The 12,843-nt window shown below is 49.3% G+C and overlaps 4 protein-coding genes across 4 annotated transcripts; 1 reads left to right on the forward strand and 3 right to left on the reverse strand.

Annotated features, from left to right (window-relative positions):
- Positions 1-49: 49 nt before the first annotated feature.
- FSST1_001002 (proteasome regulatory particle base subunit RPN1) lies at positions 50-2,900 on the reverse strand (the record flags this gene model as incomplete). Its single annotated transcript, XM_083236725.1, has 4 exons — positions 50-76; positions 128-2,605; positions 2,658-2,731; positions 2,783-2,900. The coding sequence occupies 4 exons, from the start codon at positions 2,898-2,900 to the stop codon at positions 50-52; spliced, it is 2,697 nt and encodes an 898-aa protein (XP_083091184.1).
- Positions 2,901-3,370: 470 nt separating this feature from the next.
- FSST1_001003 (protein kinase RIO2) lies at positions 3,371-4,635 on the forward strand (the record flags this gene model as incomplete). The annotated part of the gene is made up of 2 exons (XM_083223907.1): positions 3,371-3,433; positions 3,493-4,635. 2 exons carry the CDS (start codon positions 3,371-3,373, stop codon positions 4,633-4,635), a joined length of 1,206 nt encoding a protein of 401 aa, XP_083091185.1.
- Positions 4,636-5,020: 385 nt separating this feature from the next.
- On the reverse strand, positions 5,021-6,949 carry FSST1_001004 (uncharacterized protein; the record flags this gene model as incomplete). Its single annotated transcript, XM_083223918.1, has 7 exons — positions 5,021-5,174; positions 5,233-5,310; positions 5,360-5,620; positions 5,670-5,761; positions 5,815-5,904; positions 5,965-6,055; positions 6,105-6,949. 7 exons carry the CDS (start codon positions 6,947-6,949, stop codon positions 5,021-5,023), a joined length of 1,611 nt encoding a protein of 536 aa, XP_083091186.1.
- Positions 6,950-9,392: 2,443 nt separating this feature from the next.
- FSST1_001005 (NADPH--hemoprotein reductase) lies at positions 9,393-11,593 on the reverse strand (the record flags this gene model as incomplete). The annotated part of the gene is made up of 3 exons (XM_083223929.1): positions 9,393-9,410; positions 9,481-9,759; positions 9,812-11,593. 3 exons carry the CDS (start codon positions 11,591-11,593, stop codon positions 9,393-9,395), a joined length of 2,079 nt encoding a protein of 692 aa, XP_083091187.1.
- Positions 11,594-12,843: the final 1,250 nt, after the last annotated feature.

The raw sequence follows: 12,843 nt of genomic DNA on the forward strand, positions 1-12,843 counted from the left end.
TAAGCATGTCCTTGTAACCGGCACCATGCTCCAAACAAGTCAAACCCGTCTATTTCTCAGCTTCCCATTCGGGGTTCTACACAAGTTAGTGTCCTGAAAAAAATGATATAGGTGTTATCGAACTGACCTTCCGCAAGATCACCAGGCCCTCAAGGGTGCTGTTAAGGCTGATGTACTCCTCGTCTTCGAGTTCTGCACGCTCACCATATCCAAGCACCACTGGTGTGCTCTGAGTTTGCCATCCAGTAATAGTCTTGGGGCGGCCAGCTTGGCCAACAACGTCAACGGCCTGACCAACGCGAACGTTGACCTTGAGAGGCTTGAGATTCTCGTCCAGGGTGACAAGGAAGCGGGGGTGCATAGCGGTGACAAGGAAGTAAAGTAGGTAGTGTGACTGGCCGGTAATAAACTCCTTGGGCTCTATCATAGCGACAAGGGTAGCAAGTAGGCCGGCAGCCGAGACGCGAGATAGAACCTGTCGGTCTGTGTGGAAGGGACTGATTGTCAGGGTGCCCTTACCCATGTGAAGGAGGCCCTGAGCAATTCGCACCATGAATAGGGCGTCCTGATCACGGTGGTAATAGCTGGCGAGTTGTCGTAGTAGCTGAGCTAATCGGGCGTTGTTTGTGCCAGCACCCAAAAGACCCATGGCAAAGATGGCGTTGATAGCCACCTCGGGGTCGTTGTCGTGACTGTACCGAGATAGTGTATCGTAGACCTTCATTTGAGGGTTGCTAGGGCTAATGAGGCCCATGGCAAGAGGCACAGCTTTACGAATGTTGGCTTCACCGTAGTGCATAAGGTGACCAAACTGTCGTAGAACCATTTCCTGGCCAATATCCTCACCCATGGCCACAAGGGCGATGCCGATGACGGCATATGCCTGTAGTAGCTCGTCGCCCTTCTTCTCGTCAGTCTCCTCTTGGTGCTCATTGCAGATATGCAGAAGCTCCTGAATCTTGAGCACAGCACCTGTGCCAGCCCAGGCGCAGATCTCTGCCATCACGGCGGTAGACTTGGCCATAGGATGCTCAATGGCTTTGAGGGTTTCGAGAATGACATCAACCTCTTCTTGTCGACCGAAGAAGAGAAGACCCAAGCCGAGGGCTAAGAACCGTGTCCACTTATCAGTCAGTTGGTTCTTACGGTCGTCGTCCATTAGGGTGGTGACAATAGCTTCGCTGATCTCGGGATGAGAGGATCCCGTAAAGATGAGGCCACAGGACAGGGCGGCCATCGCGGAGATCTGCATATCGTAAGAAGAGTCCGAAATCATGGGCAGAAGATGCTCAAGAATGTCCTCCCTATTCGACCCAGCATACGCCAGTCCTAGACCCATGATACAAGCTGTTCGGATGAGAGGATCAGAATGATGCAGCTTGTCACTATCGGCCAAGAGAGCAACGGCGGGGTCAGAGTCCATTCTCACACCAGAATTCATGATTCCGATAGCAAGCATGGCACCGGCCGAGATCTCGGTTTCGGATGAGTAGGTGTACTTGTCGATCTTGTCAAGTCCGTTCTCAATATCCCACATCAAAAGGGTTCCCATGGAAGCGACAGTCGACATCATTCCATCGGCCTTGGTCTTCCACACCCATGTCTCCTTCTCGCCATCAACAAGCATCATCTTATCATTTCCAAATCCTGCGTTGACGAACGCATTGACAAATGCCGCTGCAAGATTATGTCGGGCAGAGTCCAAGTTGGTCATTCCCGCAACTCGGCTGCTCTCAAGATGGCTCTTGTAGATGTCCTCAGTAGACTTGGGCTCAAGGATGTTCAGCTCCTTGCCTAGTGCCTTGAAGTGCTCTGATAGCTTGATGTTACTGAGCGACTCCGAAATTGCGTCGCTCTCGTCCGAGTCATCTTCAATATCAAGAGCTATTCTTTGGCGACTAATAAGGAATGCAAGCTGCTTTTTGAGGGCAGGGTCTTCGGCTTTCTCGAAGTCAGCCCTAATAAGGTCGATGTCGTGCAGTCGAATTGCAAGAACAATGGCCTGCGCAAATTGCTTGTATTCCATGTAGATATCGTGCGCAGTCTTAAGGAAGGTCTCGTTGTCGGGGTAAGTGAGGAGGTTGACCATGGAGGACATGTACAGGCACACGCGAGCGTATGTGTTTTCATCCACAAATTTGGGCATCTCCTCGATAATTTCGAGCTCGCTCATGAGATCCACGGCGTCGGCCTCGGCGTTGCTCTTGAGGAAAAGAGGGATCAAGACAAGCGCAAGATCGATCAGGTCCTTGGTCTGTTCCTCGTTATTGATTCTCTTGATATACACCTCTCCAATCTCTAGGGCAAGATGTCTGGTATACTCATGGCCCCATGAGCTGATGTCGGATGTAGGGGCGAGAAGTCGGTAATGAAGTGTGTCTTGTCGATCCTCGTCTGAGAACGTCATGCCTATGACGGAGAGGACATCAGCCAGCGAGGTCTTGTCTTCACTCTGAGGCCATTGTTCGTAAAGCTTCGTCAAAGTCTCGTAGTGTGGTCGTAAGAATTTCAGGGGCTTTGGAACTGCTGTCATGGATGACGTCGATGTTTTTATCGAAGTCTTCATTGCTTCCAAGGCGGGCTTATAGAGTTCGGTGTTCGACTCCTGTACGAATGCTTAGAAAGGCCCAGATCGCGAATCATGTCTAGTGACTTACAGTCAAGCGCTCGACCATCATGTCGAGCTCGTTCTTGAGTTGCTGATCTTCCTCATTGAGCTCTTCCTCAGCGGCTGGACCCTAGTCAGTACAACATTGCCTCGTGAAACGGGAGGATCCCATACTCTCGATCTTCTCATCTTCCTTCTTTCCATTTGGTTGTTGCTTGTCCTTCTTGGCATCGTCAACGGCCTTGCCCTTGCCCTTGTCGGCCGCCTTGGGCACTTCGCTGTCTTGAGCCATGTTTGACGTCGGCGGGTTGGGCGCTTGGTAGAGCTTTATTGAATAGATTGAAAGGGTAAAAAGAAGGCGGGATATAATGCTCTATACGTGGTTGAGCTGTATCGTCAGTGATCACAGCGCGGAAAATCAATTAGCGATGGAGTCGTGGTCGTCGTAGTTGGAAGGTGATGGAGGGCTGCTTGGCTAAGCTCAATGCTTTGCTGTAGAGCTCTGCTGGGTTACGCGAGGCGCTGCCGCCTGGCCCCAGCCTCATCACGTGCTTCTGTCTAGGGACCCACATGGCCATCTAGGTCAAAGCGGGAGTCAAGGTTCCTGTTAACGATAAGATCTCAAAGAAAAATTAACCCCACCATCCGAAGAAACAACCCCTCCAATATCAACGAACGGAAAAAAGTCGATTGGACAACAAAAAGTCTCGTGGACAGAAAAGCAGAACATATCGGCCAAAAGCGTACAGGAACTCTTTCATCATGAAATTAGACACAAAAGCCATGCGCTACCTCACCGATGAGGATTGGCGAGTTTTGACTGCTGTACGTACACATCCTGGTTATCATGGTTGCAAAATTCACAGGACTTACCCCAAACCTAGGCTGAGATGGGAAGCAAAAACCACGAACTCGTGCCCACGTCCTTGATCGAGAAACTTGCACGCCTCCGTGGAGGTGCTGGTAGTGTTCACAGAAGCATCTCATCCCTTGCAAAGGTTGGCCTTATTGCGCGTGTCAAGGAAGCAAAGTACGACGGTTACCGACTCACATATGGTGGTCTCGACTATCTCGCCCTCCATACCTATGCCAAGCGAAACGACGTCTACAGTGTAGGAGATCGGGTCGGTGTGGGCAAAGAAAGTGATATCATGATAGTGGCAGACCACACAGGCACGCAGCGAATTCTCAAGATCCATCGACTCGGCCGTATTTCCTTCCGATCCGTTAAATCGAACCGAGACTACCTCAAAAAGCGACAATCCGGATCATGGATGTATCTCTCCAGGCTAGCAGCCATGAAGGAATTTGCCTTCATGAAGGCTCTGCGCGAAGAGGGCTTTCCTGTCCCCGAACCTTTTGCACAATCTCGCCACACAATCGTCATGTCGCTAATAGACGCATTTCCTCTTCGACAGATCGCCGAGGTCCCTGACCCGGCATCCCTGTACGGTGATCTAATTGCGCTCATACTGCGACTTGCCAAGCATGGATTGATTCATGGTGACTTCAACGAATTCAATATCTTGATCAAGGAGAATAGAACAAAATCGGAAAAAGGCGAGGAGACCCTGACACTAGAGCCCGTCGTGATCGATTTCCCCCAGATGGTTTCCATGGAACATCAAAACGCTGAAATGTATTTTGATCGAGACGTCAACTGTGTTAAACGCTTTTTCGAACGCAGATTCCACTTCGTGCCAACAGAGCCTGGTCCTTTCTTCAAACGCGCAAAGAAAGCAATGGCCAAGGAGGGCCTCAAAAGACTCGATGCCACAGTTGAAGCTTCTGGTTTCACAAAGAAGATGTTGAAGGATCTCGAGGCTGCTATTAAGGAAAAGGTGGATGAAACTGCTCAACAAAGTGAAGAGGAGGATGATGAGGACGATGAAGATGAGGAGGGCGAGGATGAGGGTGAGTCGGAAGTCTCTAAAGATGTCCAAACATCTGGTGGCCTGCTCGGTGTTGATGTCATGAATTCTAAGGACGATCCCGTTGAAGAGAGCATGTCAAAATTGGCATTTTAGATATGATACAATGATACCCACGTTTTACGGAATGCGCAAACAACTATTACCACACCTCAAGACGATCAGTTCATAGCATCACTGCCTCAGTAAAGAGTTAAAGGATTATGTGACATTAATGGAGATTTGCTCTAAACGCCTCCGTCTGATAGTGGCATTTGCGCCCCCCAAATCTAAGCTACAAAAGCTCATGACATCAAATCATGGCATGAATTGGTCGAGTTTAACATCTACTTGGGCCATAAGATGTTCCAGGATTGCTCATGTCTCGATGTCCGAGTCAGACGCTCCAAAACCAGAAAGAAAAATGTTTGGGGGAAAAGGCACGAATGTAACCATGGTCAACCAGATAAAATCATTAGCAATGGTTGATAAGGCCGAGGACTTAAGTATCCTTCTTGACTTCCTTCTTGATAGAAGGAGATGCGTCGAAAGTGGTGCCGATGACAATGGTATCGGCGTGGACGGTCGTGTTCTCACCACACTCGGATGAGGTAGGCGTGGCGACTGCTTCATCGGCGGGCAGGCTGGGGACCGTTCTGCTTGCAAGGTTAGATAAACCTCACAAAGTCACGACCTGGCAACCTCGCTTCATACCCAGTGGATTGACGCTGCGGTCCCGCACGTCGATCTACCTCGTTGGTATCGGAAGGAGTCAGTTCCGGAGACATAGGACTAGGAAAGCGTCAGTGTTGGTACGAAAACTAAATACGTTCAAACTCACGGGCGAGTAATAGGAATCGCTGCTCGTCGGTTCTGTGCATGATGGGGGAACATGGAGCCTCCATAGCCGACGAGAGGAGTACCGTAGGCCCCGATGTTGTACTCGTTGGTTCGAAACTGGCGGCGTTCTGCTGTGACACGCTTGAGTTCCTTCTGTGCTGGAGTGTCCGCGTATCGGATGTTCATGAGAAGACCTTCTTCGCCAACAGGCTGACCATGAAACTTCTCGACCACATCATCGCAGACTTCGCGGTTCTCGAAACTGTGGAGTTGTTAGCGGGTTCCAAGTCCCTGGTATTTTGCCGGCATACCGAGCGAAGCCAACACCACGGCTGTTGCCCATGCTGTCACGAAGGATTTTGCTAGACAAGATAGTGTAGCCCTGAAAGATAACGCCGAGTTCCTGGTGCGGGTTAGTGATCTTGTGATCAGTCGGTATACTTCAGTCGAACTTACCACTTCAGTTAAGGATTTGGGCAGGTTGGAGATGTAGAGGTTGGTTGAGAGTTCATCGCCCTCAGCTTTGAGGCGAGAATTGAAAGACTCCTTTTAACGTATTAGTTCCATCTTCATCATTGCTCTGTGTGTGTGATAGTGAAGACAAACCCGAGCGAAACCAACTTCGTATCCAAGGTGATGAAATCCACGAATACACATCTCGGATTCAGAGACGTCGAAAAACTTGGCAAACCCGAATCTTTTCTCGATTAGCTTTTGTTATGTCTCGGTTAATGCATGAAACTTACCCCTTGCAGGCACCGGTCGCAGTATCGATAATTGCCTTTGAAGTTTCGACAGTACCAAATCGAGCAGCGTAGTGAAATAGCAACTCATCATCGGTGGTAGGGTGAAGACCGCGAATGTAGACGTTGCGGTTGCCAGGGATGCGGTTCTCGAGACTCTGTTCAAGACTCTTCATGTGACCTGCAGGCGTGAAGACCGCGGGCACTGCAGCAGGAATACGAGGGTTCTTTGCCAAGAGATCGTCCAGAAAACGCTCAGAGACTGGAGAAGGCTTTGGCTTATTCGCAGCCTCAGCGTGATGGGCAACCATGAGCTGGTGAGGTGATGGTGTGGTGTAGGCTGATCGGTCACTGTGAACACGTGGACCATTCTCACGAGGAGGCCAGCTTCCGTAGAAGGGGGTAGCAGGAGCAGACTCTGTAGTCGAGTAAGAGCCACGACGGTTCTCCAGACCAGGGACCTCTGACTGGGTTCGGTCAGCACGAAGATTGCCTATATTGGCGCGAGCTGGTGTGAAAGGCATAAGGGATCCGGGAAGGGTGTATGTGCCTGCGTAGCCTGCATTCATCTGATAGCCAGAATAGTTTGGCTCGTTGGGATGATTCATAGCCAAGGACTGAGCACCCTGCATAGGGGCAAGGATCGTCCCGTCGGGGGCGACCATGTAAGGAGGTTGCATAGGAAGAGATGCAGCCTGAGGGGCAGACATGCCCATTCCAGCGAGGCTCAAACCATGGAATTGGCTCAACAGAGCGTTGTGGTCGGCAGACCCAGGAATAGCGAGATGCTGAGGTCGTCGATCGGAATGGTTGGAGAGAAAAGGCACCGCAGCCGTGTTCTGTTCCATGATCGTCGTTGAATGAAGATGTACGATTGAGATATCTAACGGTCACATGCTAGTCAGCACTCATATAACGAGGGACGAAGATTCCAGTTGTCAAGACCAATGAGATGCAACTCATCCAAGTAAGTAGATCCCATATGAGCAAAGGAGCTTTTCTTACCTCACAAGCAACAGATCGGCTGCAAAGCAGTGCAAGATGCGAATAATCGGGGATGTGCGAAAATCTAGCTACATTCCGAGGTTGTCAGTTAAATAGTCGGGTTCACGATGTCAACATGGGAAGATAAAACGGTAAAGAGAGGGACATGGTGGTACTGATCAGAGCAAGCTTCTTGAACAGAATATGTGCATCTTGAGAACATGCTAATACGGGGAACGATGGGAGCATGATGGGACAAGAGAGAAGACGCGATGCCGAGGAGCAGGAGATCAAACACACCTCAGGGGCCTAGTTGATGGTCAAGCACCTGATGAACAAAGCAGGCTGGAAGAAGCCGATGATGACGAACTCTGAGTACCAAGACTGAGATGAAGCGAAAGTAAGTAAGATAGTTCACGATACCGTGCAAGATGGGAACGAAGGAGATTCAAGGATCGGAGGTGATGTTGTGAGGAAGATGAAAAGGAAGAGAAAAGGAGGATGGATGAGAGGGAGATGGTGAAGAAGATATAGATCCGCCACGGGCACCTACCTAGCTAAGAATTCACGTTAGAAAAATGTCGGAAAGAAGCACTGCTGCAAGAGGAAGGATGTGGTTTTGGTGAATGGGCAAGAATGATGCTTGAATTGATGCCAAAAAGATGAATAGCAGGTGTTGCGCAACCAAAAACGTCCCGGCAATGAAGAATGCTAATGAGAAATTAAGATGGAAGAAGACAATAGAGTTTCTGTTTGTAATGAATAGAAACTAAAAACAATCGCCAGGCAAAAACAGTCTGGAAGTGACATCAATGCTCAGGGAAGGAAAGCCTGCAGCTGGCAGGAACTGACAATAATTGGCAGGAGCTGCGAGATGCCCGGACCAACTACCGCCGCAACAAAAGGGAAGGAGTTGTGGTTTGTTTCTTGCTATTGCCAGGCTTGGGAATTTAAAGAAGGAGAGGTCCTGAAAGCGACTACAGGCAAGTTCGCATCCCCCAAAGACGATACTTATTACGGGATGGCAGTTCTGATGCGAAGATGGCCTCAAACCTACCTCTAGTACTAGGAACCACTCAAACTGAAGTGGCATTCAAAGGAATGCGGTAGATGGGAACATCAAGCCTTGCTTATACTACGATGTTAAGATATTACGATTTTCTCTAATGCGTGGGAATAGCAAAACATGAGTTCTCGTGTTCTGGAACAAAATAGCCCTTCCCTCTTGATTACCTATCAGCATGCTTCATCTATGCTCATGCAAACTGCAATGGTTTATGTTCTATACGACTTCTTCTCCAGATGTATTTGGTATTGACAAAACTTACCAACCTACCTACCTAGGTAGTAGGTACTACCTAATCTAATAACCTTACTCTGCTCTGATGCAACGGGTTTACTACTTCGGCCGTCAGTCGAAGTAGATGCTTTTCGAAAAAAGAATTTTAGGAGTCTTAATTGCTCACAAATACCTTTGCATTCATGACTACTGGGTGACAGAAACGATAGTCTCCTAGATATGGAGTATAAAAATAACGACCTGAGACTGTGGTCTAAACAGTATGAAGTAACTGACTAACTTCGTCTCTTGTGCCTCGTGCGGACAGTTTTCCTGATACTCTAATGCATGGCTGCGTAACTTTCATATGTTCGTTGTTTTCGTTTGTATCAACTGATGCAAAGTGTCTAGATGAGAGACATTGGGAAAGCCAAACTTCTATGATGTCGTGTTTACGAACGAGAACTCAAGATACCTAACGAGCAACATATAAACAATGTAGCAAATTTGGTTTAACCTTATGAATCACCCGAACCACCGATTCCAAATACCACATAAAATCGATCTGTAGAAGAAAAACTCTTGTTGTTCATACAGGCACAGGGTAAGCATTCTGGGTACCGCTTGGTCTCACAACGCGACATACCTACACACACAGTCATCCTGCAAGCTCGAGCAGACTGCAGACGAAAATCGCCGTTGTACTATAAAAACTTGCTTCTGTGCGTATCCGAACCTAAGTAGGTTGCAGGCGCGTTGACAACGTAAATAGGTAACTGACATTTTCTCAATATGTGACATGCAATTACAACAGTGTAGATGCCACAAACCATTTATCGCATATATACCGGCCAATCCCAACCCACCCATTCTATAACCCACAGGAAAGGTCCCAAGTCTACTCCGAGTACGTTCATCAAAAATCACCACCACTGTGTATAGATAGTAGTGGAGCAGAACGCCAGCCTTTGAAACCTGACAAGTCATTGCCACCAATAAACCCAAATGCAGCGTGCCGCTGAGCGTTTTCATGACCAAACATCCTCCTGCGAGCCACTCGATCAGTAAACGGTTTTCAATGGGATGTGGGAGAGGCGCCATGTGGCTACTACATACCTGATATTGGTTTGCCGATCTCATGTTCTTCACAATCTCCTCACCCTTAGCCTCAGACACTCCGCGTCCCTCGGCAATAATTTGCGCCAAAACAGTATTGACCTCACGAGCCATGTTTGCAGCATCACCACAAACATAAAAGTAGGCCTTCTGAGAGAGCAGGTCGCTGACCTGCTGTGCTCGCTCCTTGAGTCGGTGCTGAACATAAACCTTCTTGGAGCTCTCTCGAGAAAAGGCCGTGATCATCTCGAACTTGTCGCCAAGAGCCTCCTTATATTCCTGTAATTGGTCAGTTAAAGGCTTTAAAATTAGGCTAACATCGATGACTTGCCTGCCATTCCTTCTCGTACATAAAATCTTCACTGGGCTTTCGGCAACCGAAGAACAATAGCGTCTTTCCGACCTCAACGCCATCGCGGGCCAACTTGGCACGCTCCTGGACGAAACCACGGAAAGGAGCGACACCAGTACCAGGGCCAATCATAATGACAGGCTTGCCAGGGTCCGAAGGTAGCTTGAAGTTGGAATGACGAACATGAACGGGAACATGGATACCATCGTACTTGTTGCGGGGACCTGTAAGCTCATATGTCTGACCGAAAGGTGCTGGGTTGGGGTCGCCGTTCTGCTTCTGCTTCAGAGCAAAGAGGTAGTTTGTAGCGACACCACGGAAAGGGTCATCCCTGCCAGGGATTTGCTGGGACTCAACGACGGCAGTGATAGAGATCTTCTTAGGCTGAACCAGAGAGGAGGAAGAGATGGAGTAGTAACGGGGCTGGAGCTTGGTGAGACCCTCAATGAAGGCGGAGAAGGGAATCGTGGTCCACTTCTCGCCCTTGCTGACACTGGAGAGGAAACGAGCGATGTTGTAGTAGTGAGGACCGGTCTTCTCATGGAAGTAGTCCTTGTCGCTACCGAGACGGTTCATCTCAGCCTTGATAGCGTCGTTGGGAGCGAAAGCAGCGAGAGTAGAAACGAATTGACGGGAAACAGGAGCGCAGATCTCGAGATGGTATCGCAGAATGGCATCATAAGTCGTAGGGTTAGGGAAGGGAACCTTGGCGGTAGGCTCGAGAGCCTTGACGGTAATGACGGTGTGCTGCTTGCCAGAGAGATCGAGAATATCTAAGAAACGGTTGACCTCCTCACCGGGGTTTGTGGGCCAGATAGCAATGTGATCACCAGTTTCGTATTTGAGGTTAGAACCGCTAATGTCGACTTCCATGTGAAGGCAGTTCCTGTCCCTGGCAGAAAAGAGCTCGTAAGACTCGGCAATGGGGGCAATGTAGGGGTTGTGAGAATTGAAAGGACCCTTGGCAGTGCCTTCAAGATGCAGCTTGTTGGGTTCACCGAGATAGACTTCATTGACTTCAGGGGTCAGGTCGTCACGCTCGTTGATGGCAAAGATAGGCTCGTAAACGGCCTCACGCTCTTCCAGTCCCATCTTCTTAGCAAGGGACTCCCACATGGGATCCTTCCAGGCCAAGAAGTCCTCTTCCATAGTACCAGCGCCATCATCACCTTCACCGGCTTCACCGATGCGGTGAGCACCAAGTTTCTCAAGAGCCTTGTTGACATTGCGGACCATAGAGTTGTAGTGTTCGTAGGTGTTGTTTCCGAGACCGAAAGCGACATAGTTGAGGTTGCCCAGAGGGGGGTCGTTGCCCTCGTTGAAGGTAGCGTCCTCACCAGAGATAAACTCGTAGAAATCGACTGCGTTGTCGGTAGGCTCGCCTTCACCGTAAGTTGCGAGTACGAACATGACAACGTTGTCGTTGGGAACAGTATCCAAGTTATCGAAATCATAGTCTTCAAGATCGGCGATCATGGTGTTGAGTCCGAATCGGCTCTTGCCCTCCTTGGCGAGACGAGAAGCATAGTCTTCAGCGGTACCAGTCTGAGAACCATAGAAGATGACACAGTTCTTGCCAGATTCCTCCATAGCCTCAACGATGTTTCTCGTGCGACCAGGTTTGGCAGCGCCGCCGGCAGCGAAGCCATTGGCATAAGGGTCTTTGGTTACACCCCATAGCTTTCCCTTTGTGAAGTATGCGACCGTTCCGAGGAAAATGACGCCGAGGACGATAACGTCCAGAGTGTCTAGTTCAGCCATGACGGCGGCAGGAGCGCTGGGACGAGTTTGTGAACAAATGTGGTAAGGTTCAAGCGCACAAACAATGAAGCCAGCAACGATGGAGAATCTGTACGATTTCGACCGAGTTTCGTGGTTTTCTTCTCCCAATGGTTGTCGGCCGGAAAGGAGGCGGGGGAAGAGGGACACTGGGATGTGGCGCTGAGTGTCTAAAAAGAAGGATGTGCTGTCAGTAACAAATTCGCGCTAAAAAAGGCTTAGGAGATTAAATGCATGATCCCAGGATCCTCCATGGTGCGAGGCGAGTTTGTTGGCGGGACGGACTTACATCAAAGGATCAGCACTAATTACAAACTCTGGCCACTTGCTCGCAAACTTTCCTCGTTCAACACGTCGTCGAACAAAGCAAGTAACGGTAACAGAGCCCGTGCAGTAGATAAGTAGGTAGAGATAGGTTCGATGTTAGGCTGACCGGCTTCCACTCAAGTGGACACTCCTTGAAAGTGAAAGGTGGCAGCTACTCGCTGCGGAATACCACGGTTGGCCTTATTATCTCGGTCGGAGGAATCGGATTGAACCCTTCCAAGCTGGGGGACCGTTCGCTTGGGACTCTGGAGCAGGGGTTCAGTGGGAGCCCGTGATTCGTAACTCCCCAAAGTATCGCTCCCCAAAGGTTGTGAGTTTGCAAACAGAGGATTCAACGATAGAATTTCTAGGTACTTGATGTAGAGAGTCAATTTTAGAAAGAGGGAAAAAAAAAGAAAAACATAGAATCTGCTACGAGACGAAAGAAATATGAAATTCGGGACTTGAGACAGAAATTCCGAATCCTATAATCCCATCCATGACAAGCGTACTTCTAGTACTATATCCAGATAGCGAGGCCGGGACCCCGGGCCAAGAAATGGCCGGCCTTATTATCATGAGATCTTGCGGCCGACGCCGGCGGGGTCCCGAAAACGAACACGGCCGCTTTACCATCATTTCCATGGAATTTCCGCACTTACCGTTACCGATTCCCGATCAGCTCTTCATCAACTCGGCTTCGGCATTCCGAGCAATGAATGACATGCCTCTGCTCTATTTGACCTCACTCCCCGCGTTTGCTTCCCGCTTCTAAGAGTGACTAGCTCTTCTCCTCATATTCAAGTATCCCAAACTGTTTACCCCAATATCTCCGAGTGGTATTTTAGTCCACGTCTATTGGTTCCGCTGTGCGATTCCTTTACGAAAACTATGTCCCGACCCTATCCGCGGCAATATTGAAGTGC

This window comes from Fusarium sambucinum, chromosome IV (assembly GCF_050947815.1).
Source record: "Fusarium sambucinum isolate potato_lamoka chromosome IV, whole genome shotgun sequence".
NCBI lineage: Eukaryota > Fungi > Ascomycota > Sordariomycetes > Hypocreales > Nectriaceae > Fusarium > Fusarium sambucinum.